We start from the raw sequence: 26,044 nt of genomic DNA, 5'->3' as shown, positions 1-26,044 counted from the left end.
ATAATTGGCATAAGTCAACATGAGTTAGTATGATGGACATGTAATCTATGCAATAATAAGCGAGTCAACCCAAGTTAACCCACTAGATATGCATCCCAAGTCACGGTGTCGGGATAATCCGATGGAAAAAATCAAAGAAAGTTAGAAAGTCAATTTTTTAAAAAAAAATGCCAAACAACGAAATAAAAAAAATAAGCTGGAAAAAAGATATGTCAACCCTGTTAACTTTTCAAACCTATGACCTAGGTTATTAAACTAGAAGGATGAAATCGGGAACAAAATCAATCACATAAAACAATCCAAAATTAAAAAAAAAATAGCAATCAAAAGAATAAGGATGATAATCGAAATAAAAAATAAATTAGAGGGAACTACAAGTTTTTATTGGAGGGTTAAATTAAAAAGAAAACAACTTCAACAAAAATAAAAAGAATGAGTACCAATTGGAAAAAAAATACTATAAATTTGGATTAAATGTTGAAATTTAAAACCAATAAAACTTTTACAAAATGGCCAAAAAAAATCAAAAGAATAAGATCAATTGAAAAAAAAAATATATGACAAATTGGTATTAAAAAATAAAATTAAAAACAAGTAAAACTTTTAGAAATGGGCTAAGAACAATAATTAGAAATAAAACAAAATAGGGATTAAAGTTGAAATATTAAAAATAAAGAGGACTAAGTTGTAATTCTCACGGGAGGAGAGAAAAGAAAAAAGAGCCCACATACAATATACCACCCCACCACCTTCGACAACCATCACCCCAACAGGAAAATGACGCGTTGTTGCTTACAACCAACGACAAGATGGAAAATCATTTTCTTCCATCACGAGGTGGCACAAATGTCGTCCAAAGTATGCAAGCGCCTCTCATGCGTTGGCGTGTAACTGACACACACAAATAATTTTTCCCATTTAATTAATAATTAATCTATATAAAAAGATCAAATTACCCTCCATGAAATTGGTAATAACATAAAAATAGAGTGAAAAAGACCAAAAGGCCCCTTGATGCAAGGTTTAATTTTTTTATTCCAAGGGTAAACTTGTCATTTAACTATATTTTAAAAAATGAAAAGACAAAAGTACCCCTATTTGGTAGTTTTAAAGAGTTTGACTTAGATGATAGTTAGGTCATTTTACTATGCTAAAACAAATTAAAAAGACATTTATACCCTTAATCAATTCTTTAATGACTAATGAGCCATGTAAAAAGATTAAAATATCGTCAACAATAAGGTATTGGTTTTTTTGGGAAGGGGAAAAAAAAAGAAATTACACTATTGTGATAAATAGTGAATTATATTTGTACAATAAAAATATCATTAGTTTTAGTTTTTTTTTTTAAAAAAATATAATTATGGTCGTTCGACCTCTCTCACTTTTTTCTCTCTCTAGTCTCTCTTTTTATTTTCTCTCTCTTTTGACTTCTTTTCTCTCTCCTTTTTTTTTTTTTTGATTTACGTGGGGTGTCCGGGCCAGCTTACGCGCACCACGACTATTTCCCACGGCCCACTGGACATCCTGCAAGCCCAGGAGCAGGTAAGGCACCGCGGGGGTGACAGGCGTGCACATAGAGGGTCGAACCCGGGACGGGGGCGGAACAAGTCACACGGTTGACCACAGCAGCTAGACCCTCAGGTGCAGAGTTGCGGGAGACATATCTTTTATGTATTTTTGTTCTCGGACAAATTCTCTATGCAAACACCATATTTGTTCTTCGCACACATGAATTTTTTATGCAGAGTTGCGCCCTCTTTCTATGCGAATTGCAACACTAATCTCCTGGCACCCGAGGATTCTCTATGCAAGCACCAATGTGGAACTTTCTATGTTGAGTGCCCTTTATTTTCATTAGGAACTACTCTTTCAGAAACAACAAAGGTCATTACCCCACCAGACTAGGACATGACCAAGAAAAGCCCACTTTTTATTTGAAGTCTTTTCACGACTTCATTAGTTACCATATACTCACTTAATACTATATTATTTTAGAAAAATAATCGTGGGCATACATGCAAATAGATAATTGCAAGAATTGAATTATTAAAACTAATAATTTTTAAAAATAATTGAATTATTAAAACTAATAATTTTTAAAAATAATTGAATTATTCAAACTAATTTTAGATACTAAATTGTTAATTTTTTAAAAAGAAATAGATAATTAAATAAATTACTCAAATCCCATTTAGATAATAATAAAAAAATCATATTATTTAAATTATATTCTTTATTTATTATTTATAAAATTTTAAAAGTAATAGGTTAGTATTGTCCACAAATAACTAATTTATCTTTTCGATGCTGATGATTATGAATCTTGGATGTTTGTTTTGCTTACAATATTTTTTTGAGTTTGTTTTTAAAAAATAGGCAATTTAAAATATTTTATTGTTAATATTTAACTTAGTTTATTTGTTAAAAAATAGTTTTTTGCTCATAAAATTTTATAAAATATTTTACGAATAATAATATATTTACAATATCATCTAATAATCTTTACTACCACCATCTTATCATTATTATTATCGCGCCACCTTCATCATTATTGTCATTACCCATCACCATTCTACTACCACCATAATTGGCTAATTATCATTATGTTACTATTTAGTTTTCATATCATCATTTATCATTATCGAAAAGTATTTGGGCACAAAATAAACCTTCACAATCTATTTATTGAAAAAATAATTTTGACCTTTTTACTTTTCAAAGACATAGAAAGAGCATTTGTGATCTCAAATAAACTCTAATATAATAGTTTAACTTAACCCATTAAAAATCTAATATCAATCGAATTTGGTTGAATTTTTATCCAGTTTGATAAGATCAAAGTGAATAAGATAAAATCTGATATGGTTTCACTAAGGTTGGATATAGGTGCAAGCAAAGGGTTCACCATCCCAATATTTTTATTTTATTAATATATAAATTTATTATGAATCCTATTATACCATCTTAATTATTCAACCTTCATTTATTAACTAAACTTTACTTTATAAATAACAAAAAAAATATTTTTTTAATTTTTAGATATATATATATATATATTCAAACCTTGTAAAATTTCTAAATTTACTCTACCATTGAAATTAAATTTATATTTAGGAATGTATGATAATAATGATGATCAATTAACAACATGTAAAATTGATATTTAATGTCCTTTAATATTATATATGATATTTCTATATAAAGTACTAAATGATATATGATGTAAGTTTGATCGATAGTTGATGTGTTGTTTTAAAAATACATAATAGAAGATAATTTAAGAAATAATAAGTAAACGATTCAACACTATATACACTAAACTTAAAAGAGATATTGAATGATTTATTTATACAACCGCACTAATAACTAATATATATGTGTGTGTGTGTGTGTGTGTATATATATATAATATTATATTTTTAAATCATTCATATATATATATATATAATATTATATTTTTAAATCATTCATATATATATATATATATATAATATTATATTTTTAAATCATTCATAGTATTAATTTTTAGATGCAACTTTGATTAGATATATGTGAAATTATTCGCACTAGTTTATTAGGATTTGCTTTTACGAGGTGCTAAAGAAATTTTGAAAATACTTTTTGAAATTTTTTTAATCAACTTAAGTACTTTACATGTGAAAAAACCTTTATCCGATCCAATCTGATCGGATGCATATCAAATATAAATTACAGTTATTGATTTATCAAGTAAAATACAAATATATAAAAACCTTCCTTGACAATTTCCATCCAAAAATGATGGAAGAGATGTCAACTAAACTTAAAAATGAGACCATAATGGAATCTAGCTTTTTCTTGTACCATGAAAACTACTATTTGTATGTATTTAAGAGCCTGTTTATTTTTGTGGTAGAAAAAAGTTTTTGAAAAAATTAATTTTTTTGCTTTAAATTATATTTTGGGTGTTTTTGATCGTTTTGATGTGCTAATGTCAAAAATAAGTTTTAAAAAATAAAAAAAAATTATATTAATACATTTTCAAGTAAAAAACACTTTAAAAAGCAAGTATTATTACAATACTAAACATGCTTTTAGTCAGTAATTCTGGTTGATTGTAGTAAACACTATATGGATTTGGTCAGTAATTCTTCTAACACCATTGAATTAATAGTTTGGAGATACAGTTGAAAGGCTTAAACAACTTTAGAGTTTAATTGATAGGTATACAAGAGAAGGGTATTATATGGATAAATACAAAGGAAACTTTTTTGCTTTTAATTTATCATATAAACTGGAAAGCAATTACTACTCTTGTTATCAAGAGCAATTTAATATTGTTTCCACAACAAAGTGGAGGGATTGAGGGCAAACCTCTAAAAAATTGGATAAATTATTAAATTCTAATATTTTTTAATACAATCAAAATATTTTTTTTAATGTCATTCCTTAATCTCAATTAAAAGATTTTTTTTTTGACCCGTTGGTGCTCTATTAATCCCATCCCAGTCTTTTTAACAAGTGGAATCTTTAACTAACAAAAGACAATTAGATGCTTCTCCTTTGCTCCCACTAACACACAAAAAATATTAGAAAAAAAAAATGAAATTATTCATTAAGGAAAAATGACAACGTAAATGAGGAAATTATCTTCATGCATGTGTCTCAAAATAGCTGAAATAGCCACTGATAAGGGAGGGAGAGACAGCCAGACCTTCAAAACTAATTATTAACCATTATAGCATCTACTGAATCTAGTAAAGTACAGAGTGGATCTCTTGTCAATATATATATATAATTAGAAGGTCAGGATGTAAATGATCAGAAAACACTCCTTCTTCTTCTTCTTCTTCTTCTTTACAATTTCATTAAACATCATTACAGAATTCAAATGGGGGATGTTGAAATGCAGGCAAAGGAAAGAGCTGTTGAATCCAAGAGTAAAATCCAAGAGGGATGGAAAATTGTCGGTATTTGCAAGAAAGGATGGTACATGGTGCGAAGAAGGCTCAAGATTTAACACAGATCGTCAAGACCAATGCTTAGAGAAGTCAGAATCATGCATGGATGCCACAGGCCTGGCATTTTCTTTTGTATCATACACTGTATTGCCAGGAAAAAAAAAGGGTGCCATTTTTCAATAGAATGGCAAGCCAAGTTCCTTCAGACAGGTATTATGTGTGTTATTCTTGTTAAGGAATCATCTCAACCCAAAAGCTTAAGCTTTTAGATGAGGTTCCAGAATATGATTTATATTATTCTCTAACACCCCCTCAAGTGAAAGCCTTTTGGACTTGAAACTTGCACAGGTCCACTTTACCTTGTGCTTAATTTTTATCAAATAAATGGGGTTGGTAAGATTCGAACTCGTGACCGCGTGGTCATCAAGGCTCTGATACCATATTAAGAAATCATCTCAACTCAAAAGCTTAAGCTTTTAGGTAAGGTTCCAAGATATGATTTATATTATTCTCTAACAATTCTGTAGGCTTAGTGAATGTTGTTTGTGATTAATTAACATAGCTAGAAAGAATGAAACAATACAGAAGCAGATTTAGAATTAAACAAAATGTTATTGTTGTTTCTGAGAGATGGTTTGCCTCTTTCTTTTTGCTCTTGAACATGGACGGGGTTGCCCAGTTCTGCTTCTCGAGGTATTAATATATAGCACTGTCCGATCCTACCTTTTGATCTATCAAAAGTACTGAATTTTAGCCCATTGTTCTTTTTGATTCTCCATTTTGTTCAGATTGAGAGGATGATTTAGGTAATGATCATAGATTAATGGCCGACAAGCTGTGTGAATCTGAATAGGTAATGATCATGGTCTTGTGCAATTGTATGAACTGTGGCTAACAGATGGAAATTTCACAGCATCTATGTTTCTTGAATATTGACAACAATTTCCGAGTTCTATTTTTTTGGCTAAGTTATTAAAAAATTACTCTCAATTCTGGTTTGAACTGAAATTAGTTCATGATCTTTGATTTTTTATTTATTTGAATGCCTCAACTTATTTTTTGTTTAAAAAATAAAATTTTTTGTTAATTTTGACCGTAAATAATAATTTAGAAAGATGAAACTTGTTATGAAAACACATGATTTGAAAAAAAATAATAATGAAGGGGCAAAAAGCTTGGGAAAAAGGTTTTTTTTATTATTATTAAAATGTAGTTCATTGTATTCAAATAAAAAAAAAAGTTCAAAGTAATATTACTTAAGCTATGTTTGTTTCCCGGAATTTACTTTCCGGAAAACCACTTTCCAAACTTTTCTGTGTTTGTTTGACATTAAAAAAATTGATCAACGGAAAACACTTTCCAGTCAAAGGAAAATTTGGCTTGGTTTCCAGGAAAGTGTTTTCCTGAAAAATTTGGACGGAAAACACTTTCCGGAAGTTGTAAAAAATTTTAGAAATGTCATATTATTTGCTAATTATATCAAATTTGATCCTCAAACTTTTGATTGCTATATATATATATATATTTTGTTTTGAATATTTATTTTTCAATTTCATCTCTTAAAATTTAATTTTTATATTAACTTTGGTCCTCATTTTTATAATTGTTATTTGCTTTTCCCTTATCATTTTTTATTGAAATTTTTTATCTATCAAATTTGGTCCTCATTCTTTTGATTGTTACTTATTTTTTTAAAAAATAATTTATGAAATGTTAATTATTATTATTTTAATTTCTTCATCTTTCATTTTTTTTATTTTTTAGATTTGATGTCTATTATTTTGATTATTATTTATTTTATTTGAGATAATTTATAAAATTATATTTTTTTTTCAATTTCATTCTCATTCAACTTTTTAATTTGAAAGATTTGTTCCACATTATTTTAATAAACTTGAGAAAAATAAAACATTAATAAGTTATTTTCCAGCTCATTTTCCATGACATAACCAAACACTGGAAAATATTTTCCAACTTATTTTCCATTACACTACCAAACATCAGAAAATAATCACTTTCCCGGAATTTACTTTTTAAAATGAAATTACTTTCCAGCAAACAAACGGGGCTTTAATATTATCTTTTTTTCCCTATCATTAACTACCTCAGACTTCTGGTAATGTTAGTTAAAAAAATAAAGTGATTTTGCCTTTTCTTTTTCTTTTTTCTCAAAAAATCCACTCTCTTTTTTTAAATTCTTTCTTCTATTAGATGTGAGCGTTAATATTTAAACCCATGTAGAGATTCGATAAGAAAAGCATAGGTAAAAGGTTGAATTTATGATTATAATTTATCAAAATTAAAATGACTACTGAGAAAATCTCATAATTATACTTTCTTTTTTAATCTACCAAAAAAAATGAATAATATTTTAAGAATACAGTGGAACCAATCAATTGGTCGTCATATTAACTTTAGCAATTAAATCTAATTTGTCATCTTTAATTCTATATACTCTATTTTTTTTTATATATAAACTCCATATTTCTTTTCTTGAAGTTAATCAATACTAAGTGAATTTGTTTTCAATTTAGGAATAAAAAAATTATAGATAGCATAAACAATATTCTCCTTGATTTGAATTGTTACCATTTCTTTTCCCGTGATAAAAACTTTAGACTCATCATAAAATTTCATAAAATCTTCATAAGATTCATCTAAATTAGAGAAGAACTTATCTTTACCCATGTAGCTTATCTTCACCCATGTGATTGTTATAGCCAGTGTCTATATACCATAAATTTAGGTGATTTTTCTTGTTCATATGAAAAGCCATTACTAAAGATACTTCATCTCTTTTTTCTGCAAAATTATATTTTCCATCACCCTTTCTATTCAAATTAGTTTGGCATTCTCAATTGTAATATCCATACATGTGACATCTGTATTATATATTCAACTTTTGATTTGTTCATTGACTTTGACTTGTAAAAAACTTGAATGATTGTTATCATATCCACTTAATTTCTTTGAGAATTGAAAGACTGATTATCTCTAAAAATTTTTATGTGAAAATCTACCATTGTTGTTGTTTATTACTCTTTCCTCTTCCTTGACGTACCACCTCTATGTAAGGTAGTAAAGCGATTATTAGATAAAACTTGTAAAGTTTGTTTCTCATCGTCTTGTCGATTCATTTTTTTTCTCATGAATTAACAAGGAACTTTACAATTTATCAATAAAGAGATCATCAATATCTTTAGATTCATCTATTAAACACACAATAAAACTGAATTTTGGTGTCAACAATCCTAAATATCTTTAGAGGTGTCCTTGCAAATTGTTAGAAAATAATATAAATCATATCTTGAGACCTCACTAAATAGCTTAAGCTATTAGGTTGAGGTGATTTTTTGATATGGTATCAGAGCCTTGATGACCAAGTGGTCACAAGTTCAAATCTCACCATCCCTATTTATTTGATAAAAATTAAGTACAAGGTAGTGTGGACTTGTGCAAGTTTCAAACTCAAAGGGCTTTCACTTGAGGAGGTGTGTTATAAAATAATATAAATCATATATTGAAATCTCACCTAATAGCTTAAGCTATTAGGTTGAGATAATTCTTTGACACAATCAATGGTTTTCAAGATTGATCATTCAACCAATTGGAAAAGATAGTTTTTTGCCTTCAAATCCTTCATTTGTTGCCCTTTTATCTTTGTTTTTTGTGCATCCATCAAGGTTGTCAAAAACGCTTTTTAACACGACACGAAAAATACAATATAAACTCGGATCGTAAACTTGAATCGTAAAATTATAAGTAAATTTTTTTAATTAATTATATATTGATAATTCTAGCCAAAAAATTAATTTTCATTAAAATCTGATAAAATGAGTCAACAATATTATAATCAATGAATGATCTAAATAAAATGAGAGAGATAGATAGTATGAATCAATAAATTAATGACATGAAGAAATAAAAAGTCTCAGAATAAAATTTTTCAATACAGGGAAATCACTGACAAGTAGAAAGCACACATAAATCTAATTACAACCTGGTTGTTCTCATCACAATAAGTCTTGATAGATCCCTTTTGAGTTGCAAGCTAATGAGTTTAAATTAGTAATTAACTAATATAAATTCAATAATGAAATAAACCCCTAAACAATGTCTAATGCGCTAGAAAAAAATCAAATTAAATATAATTATTTAAAAATAAATAAATAAATAAAATAGAATAATAAAAAAGTCTTCATGTTAAAATTCCTCCATGTAGCCTGAATCTTCAATTTTTGCATATTCTTGGCAGATTTGAGTCTTGATTTCAAACATATCGCTCTCTCCTGATTTCAAACATATTGTTCTTTCTCGTTTGGATGAATTATTGGGCCTACGATAAATAGCTGGAAAGTTTCAGATGTCTAGTTTTTATCCCAACCTTAATCGAAGCAAAATTCAACCGGTAGCTCTAGATATGTCCCAAACAGTACACGATTTTGACATATTTGACAATATTAGTTTACTAACTTTGACCCTCTGAAATATTATGTTTCCTATCTCTATTTGACTTGAAAATTTACCACAATGTATTTTCATGTATCTAATATTTCCCTGTCAAATTTCAGTTTTATCCAATATACGGTTTGAAAGATATGTTCAATCTCGCAAAACTAATCAGCAGATATTTTAAGGCCAAATTTGGACCTGACGTGGTTCATATTACAAATTTAGTAAACTCGTAAAATCGGATCGAGTTTACCGATTTTGCATGAGTTAAGTCTAATTTTACTGGTTTCGAGTTTTTAGTTCGATTTAGCACGTTAAATATATGTTGACTCGTAAAATCTTATGATTTTACGAGTTAACTCGCGATTTTAACAACCTTGGCATCCGCTATTGTTGTTCCAGTTGATGGTTTGGATATTCTTTCTAAAATGACTTGCCAGTACTCATTAGAACTTAAGAAAGTTTTTCATTAACATGTGAAATTTTCAGAAGACATCATTTAATTTGTTGAGCTAGAATTGCTACTTTGCTACTGCCGATGTAAAGAAATCTGTTGTGTTTTGGATGCTCTTGCTACTGTGTTTTGGTTGATGATTTCCGACCTTGAAAGGAGATTTTTGATGTGCTAATGTTGCTGTGTATTTTTGCTATGCAGAAAGTGCTACACTGACATAGAAAGTGCTTCACCGAAAGGAGATTTTTATTTTAGCTGCTGGTAGGTTAGAACTGTTAGGCTTGACTCGTTAATGAAGGCTGCTATGATTTTATCTGGTGCGAAGAGAGTGGTTGTTGCATGCGTGCTCTCTTTTTTTATCTTCCAATTGTTGAACACTAAAACACACAAATGTTAGTAATTAATTAAAAGATAAATGATATTTGACAAGAAAAAAAAAATAAAAAGAGTTAATTATAACTTATTATCTATAGTTTAGCAAAACTAATTAAATAACTCTCGTGGTTTTAGAAACTACATATTTAATCCGTATGTTCTTAAATTCATTTATAATTTTATTTTTGTTGTCCATTTCATGTTCTTTTTAAATTATTTTGGATTTTAATTTTTAAAAATAGAAGAGGTAAATTATTTAATTTTAGAATGAAATGATATTAAATTAAGCATGATCAACAATGATACTACAAGGATTAATTATTTAATTTTAATAATCTATTGGACTAAGTTGTAATTCATTTTAAATAGATTGCGAGTTATTATATCCTAATTTTTTTTAAAAAAAAGTGATGATAGTGGCCTTTCTAATGCAATAACTTATGTATATTCTAGAGACTTATTCTTGAGGTTGAATTTGTTGCAAATTCATACCAACAGATTTATTTTGATTTTGATGTAAAAAAATTTTTGATGGAATTTTGTCAAGAAATAGCATTAATCTAATTAAACAACTACTTATTATTATTATTATTATTATTATTATTTGATAAAATGCTTCAAGTTTAATGTACACTTTGTTTTGCAGTCTTAACAATATTCATAGTTCTTAAAGTTCGTCTATCGTAGGGAGCATTATGATCCAAAAGTTAGTTGCTTTGCTTAAATAATATTCATGTGGAACTTTTTTTTTTTTAATAATAATGGAATTACCAATAAAAAATATTTTGTCGGTAATGTTCGATAACAATAGTGATGGAAACTATCCATCGGACATTATCGACAGAAAATATTCTATCGGTAATTACCAATAAAATTGTCAACATAATAAAAATAATTAAAAAAATCAAGAAATATTATGTTGATGATTCTGTCAGTAACATGACACGTCATTATTTACAGATAGAATCACCGAGAGAAATATTCCATCGCTAGTTTTCATCGAAAAACCCATTGATAAATTTAAAAGTGTTATAATCGACAACAATCTCATCTCCTCTTTTCTTTTTCTTCCTCCTTTTTTTATTTAACTGCAGAAAACAACAACCCCCCCCCCCCCCCCAATAAGTTTTTCTAAATATTTCCTACATCAAGTAAGCAAACCTACCTATTTATATTTTAGGTTAATTTATTGATTTTTTTTGTAATATTTATAGTTTGCTTGTATATTTAAGTATTTTACAACCTTTTTATAGAGAATTTTGTTGTATTAAAATATGATTTGTATGTTAGGGTTTGTTTGAGATTTAAAAAAAATTAATTTGTTTATAATTTTATGAAATTGAGTTTTATTTTGTAACTTAGGTGTGTTATTCTAGAAGAAATGATGGGTTATTTAATGAGTATCAATCACGTTTTGTCAATTTTATTTTTAAGCTTGAAATTTTAGGAAATTTGATTAATTGTGAAATTGATAACAATTAAATGATATTAATTTAGATTAAATATGTTTGAATTGAACAAATAATATATAATTCGTTGGGTACCAATTACTTATTGTTAATTTAATTTGCTTAGTTCACATTTTAACGCAATATTGAATTTTTGTACAAATGATAATTGATTATTAGATTGTGAATTCATTTTTAATTATTAAAGTTAAATTTTGAATTAATGATTATATTATTAATAATGTTGTCATCAATATTCTATATATGTTTTATATGTAATGGATGATTGTTTTTTTATACATCGAGATTCACCCCAATGGTTATATAAAGAAGATTATTGTAAAGGGGATATGGGTTTTATTATTTTCATACTTTCAAATCCAAAGAATATTAGTGGAGGTGGAATAAGATGATCATGTGTGAAGTGTAAAAACAAAAAGTTTCATCGACTGGATATTGTTATGATGCATCTTCTAAAAGAAGGATTCGTAAATAAATAGTTGTGTTGGTTTGCACACGAAAAACCTTATATTTATTACGAGACCATGTTAGAAAAGATTGTTGGCTCAACATCTAGTTCTAGTAACATACATAAAATTGTAGATGATAATAGTAATCATTGTAGGAGTATGGTGATGAATGCAATGAGAATGAATCATGATAACTTAGGTGAAGATTCAACGTACCAAATTTAGATGCAATTATGTTTTTTCAACTTTTAAAATATTTTGATTAACCTATCATAACCTAATTTTAGGTTCCCCTAAAGTTTTTCATTTTTCATGTAGAAAATATTTTCTTTAAAAAAAACAAAAAAAAGAGAAAAAAAAGTAATAAAAATAATATTTTGGATCATAATCAGGCATGCATTTAATTCACAACAGGTTAAAATATTACGTGGATAGATAATATGGAACCTTGTTGAAGAAATTTTAGAAAATTAGACAAAAAATCTTGTTAAGACTATATAAATTAGAGGTTTGAGGACCAACATGGACAAGATTGCAAGGTTTGGTTGTCAGATTTTAACAAATAAAGGATTAATTAAGAAGAAAGTTGAAGAAGAGGGCAAAGTTACAAACATTAGAGAAGTCAGGGACCTAACTGAACTTTGGAAGGGCTTTATTGACTTAATCACGGGCTAAAATAAAAGAAAAATGTAGTTTGAAAGTCAATTAAGATATTAGAAGAATTAATAAGTTTAGAGACTTAATTAAACTTTGGATTGGTTTAATTAGTGCAACCAAAGGTTTCTTGCCTTCCCTAAATTTTCCCAACCAAGGTTCGACCCAACCTTCCCCCTAAATGCACCAAATCTTCCCCACATCATACCAGGTTACCTCATTCAAGTCTCACAAGATGTATGCCATTTCCTTCTCCCCTACGATGCTCCATTTACACAACAAAAACCCAACTTCCACAATCCAAAAATGACAAAACTGTTGGTGTCCTCTTTTCACCAAATACGGAATATGATTAAGTTGTTATCTACATTCAAATGGTCTCATTACCTATTAAAAAGAGAGATAAAATAGATCAGATGAAGGGGGTGAATTTCTTATATATGATCCCATATTGTCCTATAAAACTGAATGGAGGCAACTTGGGAGAGGAGGAGCCACTGTTAACATGCATTGAGTGAAAAAAATATTTTGCATGCATATTTAGATTTAATAACAAGTTTATTAAGTCTATTGAGACTTGGTCTAAATATAAAAAAATCCATTGGGCTAACATACCTAAATTTTCAAAATAATAAAACAATATAGAAAGATCATTTATTGATACCAAATCCAAAAATAGATTCCTGATCCAATCAAAAATTTCCTTACTTTATTACTTTATTTATCATTCTTTTCCGTTCTTTCTTTTCTATAAACCTATCTCCTTCCTTGTAGAATCATCTGACTAAGTATCATCTAATCTTCTTATCAACTTTGTCTTTCTAAAACAAAAAAATGTTTGTTACTAACATTTGGAGCAAATGGACTCATAGCAGGTCATTGCCTTAAACAGTACAGATAATAACACAACTACTGAATTTTCAAGAAAAAATAATTTTTTAATAAAAGAAAGTTTTATTCACTAATATCAAAGTCAGGATTATCACTTTTTGAATGATATCAATCAACACCAAAATTGGAAATATCATTTCCATCAACACCAAAATTGGAAATATCATCTGCAATGTTCACCAACGGTAGAATTGGGAATATTTGTATTCATCAATGCAATAACTGGGAATACTCTTAATATTCATTAACGCTAGAGTTATGAATATTAGCACTAGAATTAGAAAAAAACATATTAGCCTAACATTCATTGATGCTAAAGTCATGAATATCATACATTGTTTTCATGCAATACTTACCAACGCCAAAATTTGAAGTATTTTTAGATAAAAGATTTACTGAAGTCAGAGTTAGGAATATTATAACTAGACCATTGATGGCATAGCATAACAAATCCTTAGCAATTTTAAGATAAAATCAACAATACAACCTATCTTAGGTGAGACGCTTTAGGGGTGATAATATCTTCTTTTTTTGTAACTAATCTCGTACCATAGAATCTATATTGGCCAGTTAAGATTCTTAGTGACCATAATACTAAGTGCGACTCTTTAAACAAGATATTTTTGCTTTAAGAATAAAATGTCAAATATCTTTTTTTTTTTAAAAAAAAAAGTCACTACGATGTCAAGTAGTGACATACCATTATGGAATGAGTGCACAAATCACAATAAATTATTGGTCATTGCATGAGTATTCACCATCATGTCAGATTATGAGTTTAGTAAAGTTTGTTATAATAACATCATCGAATGGGCAAAAAAGCATTTTACTGGAAGGAAACAGGCTGAAAAAGAACTTTCATGGTATAAAATCCATGATGAAACCCCTTGGCCTAGAATACTAAAAAAATTGATATGTGGCCAAACTTTTTCATGTTTTTACTACGGTGAAGATGCAAATTTAACCGAGTGTAAACCTTGTAGGCATGCTCAATATAAACCCAATACTGGTAGAGGAAAAACACTTGTTGCATATAAAAATTTGAGATACTTCCTATTCATTCTTAGACTGTAAAGGTTATTTATGTCTTCGAAGATAATCAAGCATATGACATGACATCATTCACATAATGCGATGGATGAAGTCATTATGCTCTCTTTCAATAATGAAGCTTAGAACTAGTTTAATAGAATGCATCATTAGTTTTAAATAGCACAACAAAACATACATCTTAGTTTATGTACTAATAGGTTTAATCCATGTAGGTCCTTTATTGCACCCTATTCTTGTAGGTTTGTCATACCAAAAATTTATAACTTGACTTCGAGGATATTTATGAGGTTGAAATTCATGTTCTTATCTACAGTCATACCTAATCCTTACAGTTCAGATAGGAATATAGATGTTTGTCCTTAACTGTTGATTGAAGAATTGAATAAATTATAGTCATTCAGGGCTTTGATGTATGATGTCTTAAAAAATAGAATTTTCAAATGAAAACAACTTTGTTGTGCACTATAAATGATTTTCTTGCATATGGAAGAAAATTCAAGTTTTTATGTCGCTGAGAATATTTATGTTCATGTTGATATTAACGAGTTAAATGATATATTAAGTACAACTGGACATACAAAAGTTAATGAGGCTGAATAGATCGCCCAACTTTAATATAACGAAGAAGATGATAGTGATGGATATGAAGATGATGAAAATGATAATGATTTAGATTAAAAAGGATTTGAATTGATTTTATGTGTAAGACATCATTGTGTAATTGATTTAAAACATTATGTTTTTTTTTACATTCATCAAACATTTATTGTTGTGGTTATGGTTTTAATGAGTTGTTATTAAATGTGATTGTTGTTGTATAGTTAGGTTGGTTAGGGGATTATAACAAATATATATATATATATATATATATATATAATTATCCATGATTTTGTTGGTAATTACCATAATTGTAATCACTAATGGACTCACACTGACAAATGTAAAATGGTCAAAGTATTACAAAGAGTTGTGGAAGAAATTTATAAAATTGAGATTGACCTATGAAATTATCAATGGATGAAAATGAGTTGGTAAATTTAGGGGGTTTTCAAAAAAAATTAGAAATTATTGAAATTACCGATGAATCTACTAATGAATTTAAAAATTTTCATCGATGAGTTAATCAATAATTCAATGACGTATTAAATCACCGATGGATTTTTCATTGGAAATTTTTGTAGGTGAATTAAAACTCAGGTATGTCAGACAATCCCTCATTTTGCCCCTATTTACCTTAAATTTTCCATTTCCTCTCCTCTCTCCCCTCTTTCTCCATCCCAACAACAATGACTCTCTCTCTCCCCATCATTTAAGGTTCAATGTTGATGGTTTGATATTTTCTTCTTAGATTCATTGTTTTTTTTCTTGTTTGTTTAACTTAGAATGCTTGTTTTAAGTGCTATATCCATGTTTATTAGATCATAGATGATTGATTTTTATGTTGTCATTATGATTATTTATGTTTTTATTTATGATTTTGAAGTGGGTTTTATAGAAATAGTGATACTTATGCTTGTGGATGATGATTTGGTTTGGGAATATGGTTTTCTGATTTAAAAAAATAATAATTAGGGAAAGTATTGTATAAGAGAGGTGCTGTCAAAATTTTGTTAAAAATAGATAGATTCACTAATATAAGCACCTATAAACCATGAATTGAGAATTGAATTGAATATGTTTCATTATTTATTTTCTTGTTTTTTTTAGGTTTTACTTATATTATTTAGATGCCAAGAAAAAGTTCACTGTTGAGAATGAGCGCTTCAGCTTCTTCAAATAGTAGTGTTGTTAAGCCTGGTATCAATCATGAAGAGACATTTGTTGCACCTGCTACTGATGTAAGCTCGCTGAATACGAGTCACAGATATGGCATTTTGTTTGCTAGAGATCCTTTATCTGACAAGCTTATAGCAGAATGAAAGCCCGATCACATCATTTTAGAAAGTTTTTTTTTCTCGAGGATAACATTAATGAATTGATTAAGTGTTTATATATTTTTTTGTTTATTAATTGATTTTTAAGTTCAAAAGTATGGAAGCTACCTTCACGATAACATCGATAATGAAAAGTGTTAATGGAAGTGTCTTTGTTTCAATAAAGCCAACATAAAGATCATCCTGAATGGATGCCTATAGTTCAGGCTTGGTGAGGGAAAATTACGGTTAATAAATAATCAATACTTTTAGTTAATATACATATTTTATAAATTTAGAAACTAATTATTTTACAAAAATGATTATAAGAAAAAAATTTGGTGGGATAAGGGAAACTCTAGGGTGGCGACGTATGATGTCTGAGAAAACCACAACGCAATTAGACAAGTTGAAACGTGTTAAAAATATATTTTTTTTGTAAGATTATAATTTTTTTCAGTATATTTTTTTGTTTAATGAATTTCTGAACCAGGTTATGTGATATTTGGTATGAAGCACACATATGCTAAGAGTAAAGCCGAGTCAGATGATTTTAAGATGTGAAAGAATTTTAGACCTCCCCACATCACTAAGTTGAGAGAGATATCTAGAGTTGTTGACATCAGATAGTTTTAGAAGGCGATAACGAAGTGGGTCCAAGAACATAAACAAGGAGACACATGGTTCCATTAACATGTATATTGGCGGATCACGCCGTTTTATTAAATATATAAAATGTCTGCTAAGACCATATTTTATTTTTAAGTATTTTTCTTCAAATGTTAGTGATTATTTGTGACAATATTTAACTAATGATTTATTTTTCAGGCTACACAGCTTAGGCGCGAGCCAACTCTAATGGAGTTATATATGGAAACACATATACAAAAGAAGGATAAATATAAAAGGGTGCAACAGTTCTTGGACAACCCAATCGAGGTGCTTGTTATAAGTAAACTTTGAAACCTTTTGAATATTTTTTTAGACTAATATTTTTGGTCGACATCTTTAACTTGGTTTTTCCTTAATGTATGAAACATATAACACTAGCATGCTTGCCAAACATGAAAGGAAACCTTCAATCCATCCAGAATACAATTTGAAGTTGTGGTTGGATGCTAAAGTGACCAGTAGACTCGATATGAATTAGGTTTACAATATCTTTATGACTATGACCTAAGATATAAGGGCAGATTGTTGTGTTTTGATAGTACGCAACCTACACTTCGACAAGAGGCAGCAATCACCAACCATTACGGAGTTGGTTCAAGAACAAATTATTATGGTGAAGGCAAATCCGAGGGTCGAACTAGAGGCGTAGTATGAATAATGAAGTAGGAAGTAATGAGAGCAGATGATGACATACTTGTCGACCTATTATCCTCCCATTTATGAACCTCTAGGATATTTTCCTCTCTCTTCAACTTTACCTCCACCTGTAATTTTTCTAATATATTAAGATATTTGTAATTGATTTTACAATTAAATTAATAATATAAAATGTGTTCTTTGAATTTAATTAAATTGTTTAATATAAAATTGTTTGATCCAAATAAGCATGTATTAAAAAACAATTACTGTAATATCGATGTACATAAAATTTTTATTGATGATTCCATCGGTAATTTAGGCCAATTTTTCTTGGAAAATAATAGAGAGTGATGAACTATTTTGATATAACTCGAGGAATTCATTGACATAATTTGTATGTCGGTTATTATCTTAGGGAATTTGTCAATGATACATGACTAGTTACCAATAGGTAGCTTGTCAATGATTCGTCGATAATATTTACCGACATATTGGCCAATAGAAAAATGGTTTGCAAATCTTTTTTGCACGAATATTTCATTGGTGTTTTTGTCAATAAATAACTTTATCGAATGAATTATAAACAAACTTGAAATCTCCGATGAGAAACTCGACGACCACAAATTTTCCATAAAAAAATTGGTTGGTGATTTATATATCCATAGAAATATAGCTTAAACACCAACGAAATCAATAATTTTTTTTAAAAAAATTGTGATCTATATATTGGATAGTGATATTAATATGAGTGGTGATAGTGAATTATTTTTATTTAATAACTCACGTGTATTTTAAAAACTTATCCTTATGAAATTTTGTCAAGATATGGCATCACTCTAAATAAAAAACTATTTAGAAATTTGTTTGACAAAATGCTTCAAGCCTCTTTTCCACTATGTTTTGCTAAATGAACAATATACATACATAGTTCTTGAAGTGTCTATTTTTGTCCCTAAAAAACATTTTGATCGAAAAGTTAATTGCTTATTTGCATCACTTAAATATATATTTCTATAAAAAATTAGAAATAACTTATAAATTAATGTTTAAAAAATTCAATCCATAACTTTTGCTACATGATTTATAAAATAAAATTTTTATCCAATTTATAATTTGTCTCATAAAAATATAAAAGCAATGTGAATCAAATGATACGAAGTTCCATAAAAAACTTACATCAATTTATAAATTATTACCTTCTAAAACATTTGTCAAAACTAATTAAAAAATTTGAAAAAAAATATAATTAAAAATTAAACTAAGAGGGCTCATCATTTCACTATGCACACACTTACACTATATTATGAATTCGCACAATAAAATCAGTATTTTGTTTTTAGAGGGCAAATTCAATTAACTTGGTCCTAGGGGTAAGAAGATCTTTTCCATAGAAATCATTAATCATTATTAGAAAGAACATAGTTAATTAGTCTTTTTACATCTTTGTTGTATAATGTAACTACTAAATTACCCTTAAAAGAAAAAAACATTTTGCTTAGGTCATTAGGCTTTTTGTTTTTTGTTTTTTGGCACAATGCAATTTCTTAAATGTCCCTCAAAATGAAACTCTCTTGGCTTTCAATGTAATGACACTTTTGTCATTTTGTTATGATTTTTTGCTATTCTCATGTGGGATTAAGGGGTAATTGAGACTTTTAAATGAAAAGACGCACCAGCAAGTGGACATTTCTCACGCTTTTTGGGTGGCACGTGCGATGTGAAAAAAACTCTAAACACTGCCTTCTAGGGCAGCGTTCGAGGCGCCTCATCACTCTTATTATGGTGGTGAGGCGTGTGCCACCAAAAGATCGACAGTTGAACTCCAGTCATACGTTTTTTTCCCTCCTTCATACCTTTTTTTCTTCCTAGAAAAATATGCTAGCCATTGTAAAATAAAAAAAAAACAAAGAAATTTGAGTATTTATTTGTTGAGTCAAATGAGGTCCTCATTATTTTAATTGCAATATATTTAATCTTGAATCCTTTATTGATTTTTTTTTAATTTCATTCATTTACATTTAATTTTTATATCAAATTTGGTTCTTATTTTTTTATTAATATATTTTTTTTCTTATCCTATTCTTAATTGAAATTGTTTTTCATTGTCATCCCTTATGGTTTTATTTTATTTTCTTTTTTTTATATTAAATTTGATCTTCATTCTTTATACACACACACACATTTTTTCCTTTTGATCTTTTTTTAAATTTGTTTTTACAATTTTATCTCTAATTATTTGAGCTAGTTGGAAATTTGACATTAATTTTTTTTAGGTTTGCCTTTTGTGCTGTAATTCAGTCTCATAATTTGTGTCACATGTTCTAAAGGTTAAACCAGGTTGGTTTCAGTCATTTTTAAATTTTTTTTTTTTAATTTCATCTCTTTTCATTGAGTTCATTGAGAATTGATATTTGTTGTTTTTTTTTTTAACTTTTCTTTTCATGAAGTTATTCTGATATCATATCTTAGGTTATAGATTCATAAGGTTCACCAACGTTAACTCGAATTTTTTTTTATTGTTTTTTTTAAATTTTATTTTTTAATATTAAACTAGTTTGAGAATTGAATTTTATAATTTTATTTAATTTGATTTACACCGGGTTATCCTATCCCACAACTAAGTTATAAATTTTGTTTGGTTTTTGCACTGAATGATAAAAAATTATAATTTCTAGTTCTTTTAAAGAATATAATTTTAAGAATTCATCTATGTAGTGAGTCGGATAAACTCAGATCAATTTTTGTTATCGGGATATTTGTTTTACATTAAAAAAAGTTTCATAACGCAGGGTACTTATCTGGTAATCACCCATCAGCGATTCAACGTCAAATTCCAAATACGGTTTCGTTATATGTCAGCTCGCTTCCATCGCAGCGGAGCACCCAAACAAACCGGAACCTTGGACAAATCTATCTGTCAAAAGCATAAAAAAGAATTCGAAATAAAAAAGCTCCCTTTGTTTCGACAGCCTGTTCAAGACTAGGAAAAGTCGCAAAACCCCAAACCCACCTTAACACACCCCATCTCCCTCCGCCATTAACCCATTTCTCACAGGACAAACCGTCATTTTGCCCTCTCACGCCATTCACAACCCACCTCGCCGGGGTCAAACCCCCAAAAAGAAACCTCCTTCTTTCTAACTAGATCTGAAAAACTTTCAAAATTTTTTTCCCGAAAATCACGAAACCCTAACTTCCTCGATTTCAAGTCGGGAGAGCGTTAAAAAATGGGAGATTTCAATTTAGCACTAGTAATCGTAGCTATTGTAGTATGCATAATCGTTTTCTTGTTCAATATCTACCTTCTAGTCAATTACCAGCATCCTGACGACAAGAATCAAGCTTATTTCCCCAAATTCGTCGTCGTTTTTGGCCTCTTCGTTGCCGCTATCTCGATTTTGATGTTACCGGCTGACGTAGCGAACCGGCAAGCGTGTCGTCATGCGATTTATAATGGCGCGTGTAATCTTACCTTGCCAATGAAGGATCTGTGGATTGCTGTATACATTGTTGATGCTGTGCTTGTTTTTTTCATCATTCCATTCGCGATGTTTTACTACGAAGGCGATCAGGACAAGTAGGTGTTTTAATTAGGGTTTTTCATTTCAATTTTTTTATATTATTATTTAACTATTAATTGAATTTTATTTTTATTGTGTCCGTATTTTGTTTTGTTTTGGATTGCAGGAGTGTTGCTAAAAGGATTAAAAGTGCTTTATTGTGGGTTATAACGACGGCAATTGTGTGTGGTCTTGTGCTCGGCATTTTATATGGTATTAGTTTTTTAAATGCTTAGTAGTTTTATTTTTATTTAAGAAAATGGAAATGTATGTTGCGGGATGGCCGGATTGATTTGTGTTTAAATGTTAAGCTAGAGAATGGTACATGTGGTATTTGTTTGGAGTTCACCAATTTATGCGATGCAGTTACAAATGCTTGTTGCATTGCCTTTTAAGACTGATTATTTAGCTAGTAAATGATGATTTATATGGCAAAATGAGATTTTTCTGGCAATTTGGGAATGTTTGTGCATGCTTAGTTGTTGAGTGTAAATTTCTGTGTATTGCATGATTAGATGGATTTAGATGTAATGTCCATGCTATTGATTTTATGCCTTTTGTGGTTATATTAGGGCTTGTTGGAAAGGTTGACTTCACTGTTAGGCATCTCTCTTCAACCACAACTACTTTTCCGAGTACGTGGGAGTTCTCTAGAAATCAACCATGTATTGGAAGTGTTGCACGCGAGGTTATGTTTCTGTAATGTTGATTACCCATGTCGCTAAAGCATATTATTATTCCTGTATTCGCTTCTCATATTGCAGTTTAATAGTGCAAGTTAGGAACTTTGAAACTTATTCTTTTGCTTGTTATGTTTCCATTTTTCTCACTCATTTTTTTATTTTCTGTTTGCAGTGCTCTGCATATCTTGCAAATGCTTCCTCAGAGAAAACATGGACAATGCGCGCCACATTTCCAGAATATGTGGTTGCTCTAGCTACAATTGTTGGATCTGTTCTCTTTGCGGTATGGTCATTCATGCAAACTTTTTGCTTCTGATTCTATTGAAAATTCTTTTCTTTACCGAAATATGGAATCAAATTCTGAGAGTTCTGTAGTTCCAATTTATTTTTTCGTCAAGGATCAATGGTTTGAAAAGAGTTGGTATCTTTGGGAGAAATATAGGTAAAGGTTCCATGAGGAAAATAGGTGGATGCATAATACATAGAAGTCTCTGAAGTCAATGTTCCGTTGTTATAAAAAATCCTTTGTGTGAATTCCTTTCAGCCTTGTCTTTATGCAAGAAATGCTGTATAATATTCTCATATTTTCTCAGATTTTTGGTGGTGTTGGGATTGCTTGTTTGCCGTTGGGACTTATCTTTTCTTTCATCCGGCGTCCCAAGGCAGTTATCACTCGCTCCCAGTATATTAAGGTTGGTTCTTCCTTGCATGCCAAGTAGCTATGTGCTACTGCATACCTTAAATAGTTAAGGGAAGGTGCATATATTCTCTGATGCTTATGGATAGTTGTCAATATCTTGCAGGAGGCAACTGAGCTTGGTAAAAAAGCAAGAGAACTCAAAAAAGCAGCTGATGTACTCCATCAGGAGGAAAGAAGTGGCAACAAGGGTAGAAAATGGCGTAAAAATGTCAAGGCAGTAGAAAAGGTAATTCAGAAGCCCTGGACTGCATGCTTTTAACTAGTCTCTCTCTCTCTCTCATAGTTGCACAGTGGGTTCAATGCATGCTAAGCATACTGTTAAGCAGGCAGGGTTTGAACTTGTGTCATTATTTTCTCAGAAGTATGTGGTTTTTTTATTCTAGCTTTGAGAATACCAGCTTTTGGACAAAACTTCTTAGTTGATTCTGTTTGTATTTTTTTGAATTAAAAGATGTGGTAAATCAAATATTTGTTTTTGTTTCTGGTCTATAATTTAGTTTGATTGCTAAAATGTCCTGAAACTTCTCAATCCTTTGGAACACATGTGCAAGTTGAATATTTTAATATAAGTTGGTTGATTATATGACTAATAGCTGTTATGAACAATTTGATGGTTTGGTCAATTGCCTTGGATCCTTGTTGTGGTCATTGGACTTATTTCATGCATGTTTAAACTTCAGGAGTTGCTTCAGCTGGAAGAAGATGTAAAGCTGCTAGAAGAGGTGTATCCTCAAGGGGAGAAGGTGATAATTTCGGGCTCCCTGACTAACTTTGAAGTAGAATTATGCTTTGTCTCTCACACAATTTTACCATTAGTGTTCTCTGTTATCTCCAGGCTGAGACATCCTGGGCTTTGACTGTTCTTGGCTACTTGGCAAAACTTGTGTTGGGAATCTTAGGGTAAGTGCAGCCACTTGTGTGACTACACAGAGCTTTTTCTATGTCTTCTATTATTTTTAGAATTTCTCTGTTTCCATTCCTTGCATTCTATTGGACACAGTAGTAGTTCCTATAAGTACCATATAGTGACCGACATCCTAGAGAGCTGAGGAGTAGAGAGCCTCTTTTTGAAGCATAGATATGATTCTGTTGGTATAAAACAGGAAAATGTTATCATGGGAAAGTTGAAGAATAAGAACGAATTACGGAGAAATTTTCTTTGATGTTTTGACCAGGTTTTGTTGACCTCTTTTGCCTGTTTGATCAGGTTGATTGTTTCAGTGGCTTGGGTTGCTCATATTATAATATATCTGTTGATTGACCCACCTCTTTCTCCTTTTCTAAATGAGGTCTTCATCAAGTTGGATGATATATGGGGTAATTTTTTGTACTCTTGTCTCTTTGTTAGCTCTTTGTTAGCTCTTTGCTCGTTTTACTTGGTAATCTTACATTCGAATATGTTTTCTGCCACTCTGCCAGGTCTTCTTGGTACTGTTGCATTTGCTTTCTTCTGCTTCTATCTTCTGCTTGCAGTCATAGCTGGGGCAATGATGCTGGGCCTGAGATTGGTTTTCATTACAATTCATCCCATGAAGTAATAAATCCCGTGGAGGAAGCCCTCTTTTCTTTCTTTTTTAAATCTTTATCATCTATATGATGATCTGTAATTTCAGAAGTTTTTGATAGCTTGTCAATTGAATGGTTTTGTGTTACAGGTGGGGAGCCACTCTAATGAACTCCTTCCTTTTCAATGTGGGACTCATTCTCCTATGCTCAATTAGGTTGGCTTCTTTGATCCCTGAACATCTTGTTTTCTATGTATTCTCCAGGTTGTGCTCCTAAAAGCTTATGTGTGATATGGTTATAATTAGCACATGGTCATGATTTTATTATCTGAGTTGATATTTAGAGGCTTGGAGAATATATTGGATAATTATGTTATGAACCTATCTACTCCCTGTCTTTTAAATATTTGCAGCAATGAACTTCAAAATGCAAGCATGCCCTTCACCTCCCATTTCCTCTATCCTATGGTGCAACTTTTATTCTGTATTTTAAAAAATGGAAGGCAGTTATTTAGTGATAGAAAACATAATGTCTGAACATTATTGAAAAAATTATTGGTTTTTGCGTTTACAGTGTGATTCAGTTCTGTGCCACTGCATTTGGCTACTATGCACAAGCAACAGCAGCTCAAGAAATTTTTGGCCACACATTGCAGTCACTTCGTGGAATTAAATATTTGTACAAGTGAGTTATAACATAAATATTATTCGTCTGTTGTTTTATTCTGTATGGGCCTGCCCACTCTATTGATATGGTGGACATTTTGGTGATTGCATTACAGGTATAATGTGTTCCAAATTGCATTTGTTGTTCTAGCGGGTTTGACTTTTGTGTATTATGCCGCCTTTGTAAGTAGCTTCCACCATGACTTGTTGTCATTATTACTTTTAATCTGGTTATGGTTATCAATCTTATTGATTACACAAATCTAAATGTTGCTTTTTAATTTTTTTATCTCGACAGGGATGGAGAAGAAAGAAGCCTAGCGGCAGGTTCCAACTTTCCTCGTGAGCATGTTTTTACCAGAAGTTCACACACCTGCCTGGAGGCTTCGGAATTCAGTTGTATCATCTACTCTGGAGTTTGTTTCATATTCGGATGTCTGCGGCCCAGTTTTGTTAACGTCGAAAGGTGTTGAAAAGTGTGCAGATATCATTTGATCTATTTGCGGTTGCTAGTGATAGTGGCATGGCATGTCGGTGAGTGCTGCTACTCTTTCTGCTTGTTGTTGCTCGTTTGTATGTATTATTCTTAATGTGGTTAGTGCTATACGCTTGCTTCCGCACACTGTAATAGGTGGGTTTGTACAACTTCCGAAGATGTAATATAACCATTGACAAGAAGCATGTGTATCTTCAGCAGTGTCCTATGTGGGTTTGTACAACTTCTGAAGATGTAATATAACCGTTGACAACAGAAGATCTTACAAGTTGATCAATGTTGATACTTCTGCGTGCATTACTGCATTATATACCTTTCTGCCAGTTTGTGGTTTTGGCATGTCAACACACTGACATCTAGTTTTTCTCCATCCTGTTTTATTAGACTAGCTAACCATATCAGCAGTAAAGTTTGCTGTTCTTATGAGTTTCCTCTCCCTTTATTTTTTAACTGTTTACTAAATCTGCTTC

The 26,044-nt window shown here is 30.0% G+C and overlaps 1 protein-coding gene across 2 annotated transcripts; it reads left to right on the top strand.

Annotated features, from left to right (window-relative positions):
- The first annotated feature begins 20,804 nt into the window (after nucleotides 1-20,804).
- Nucleotides 20,805-25,882, top strand: LOC7487473 (LIMR family protein At5g01460). 2 transcript variants are annotated; one of them, XR_002978303.2, is made up of 15 exons: nucleotides 20,805-21,541; nucleotides 21,652-21,737; nucleotides 22,097-22,212; nucleotides 22,380-22,490; nucleotides 22,801-22,899; nucleotides 23,011-23,133; nucleotides 23,588-23,650; nucleotides 23,743-23,807; nucleotides 24,115-24,224; nucleotides 24,327-24,441; nucleotides 24,563-24,628; nucleotides 24,987-25,097; nucleotides 25,195-25,261; nucleotides 25,377-25,612; nucleotides 25,710-25,882. XR_002978303.2 is itself a non-coding variant. In XM_002323543.4 (14 exons), exons 1-14 carry the CDS (start codon nucleotides 21,192-21,194, stop codon nucleotides 25,422-25,424), a joined length of 1,530 nt encoding a protein of 509 aa, XP_002323579.2. In that variant the 5' UTR covers nucleotides 20,805-21,191; the 3' UTR covers nucleotides 25,425-25,882. The 2 variants fall into 2 exon arrangements, 1 of the variants encoding a protein (XP_002323579.2); XM_002323543.4 differs by having other exon boundaries at nucleotides 25,377-25,882.
- The last annotated feature ends 162 nt before the right edge of the window (nucleotides 25,883-26,044 follow it).

This window comes from Populus trichocarpa, chromosome 16 (assembly GCF_000002775.5).
Source record: "Populus trichocarpa isolate Nisqually-1 chromosome 16, P.trichocarpa_v4.1, whole genome shotgun sequence".
In the NCBI taxonomy this organism is placed as follows: domain Eukaryota; kingdom Viridiplantae; phylum Streptophyta; class Magnoliopsida; order Malpighiales; family Salicaceae; genus Populus; species Populus trichocarpa.
The sequence above is the reverse complement of the archived record's forward strand: the minus strand, read 5'-3'. Positions and strand labels throughout refer to the sequence as shown.

What these genes read in the sequence shown, in the direction of transcription:
- LOC7487473 (XM_002323543.4), top strand. Translation starts at nt 21,192, where the DNA reads ATGGGAGATTTCAATTTAGCACTAGTAATCGTAGCTATTGTAGTATGC. An exon ending in TACGAAGGCGATCAGGACAA is followed by an intron (nt 21,542 to 21,651) that starts GTAGGTGTTTTA and finishes TTTGGATTGCAG; the next exon opens with GAGTGTTGCTAAAAGGATTA. An exon ending in CTCGCTCCCAGTATATTAAG is followed by an intron (nt 22,900 to 23,010) that starts GTTGGTTCTTCC and finishes AATATCTTGCAG; the next exon opens with GAGGCAACTGAGCTTGGTAA.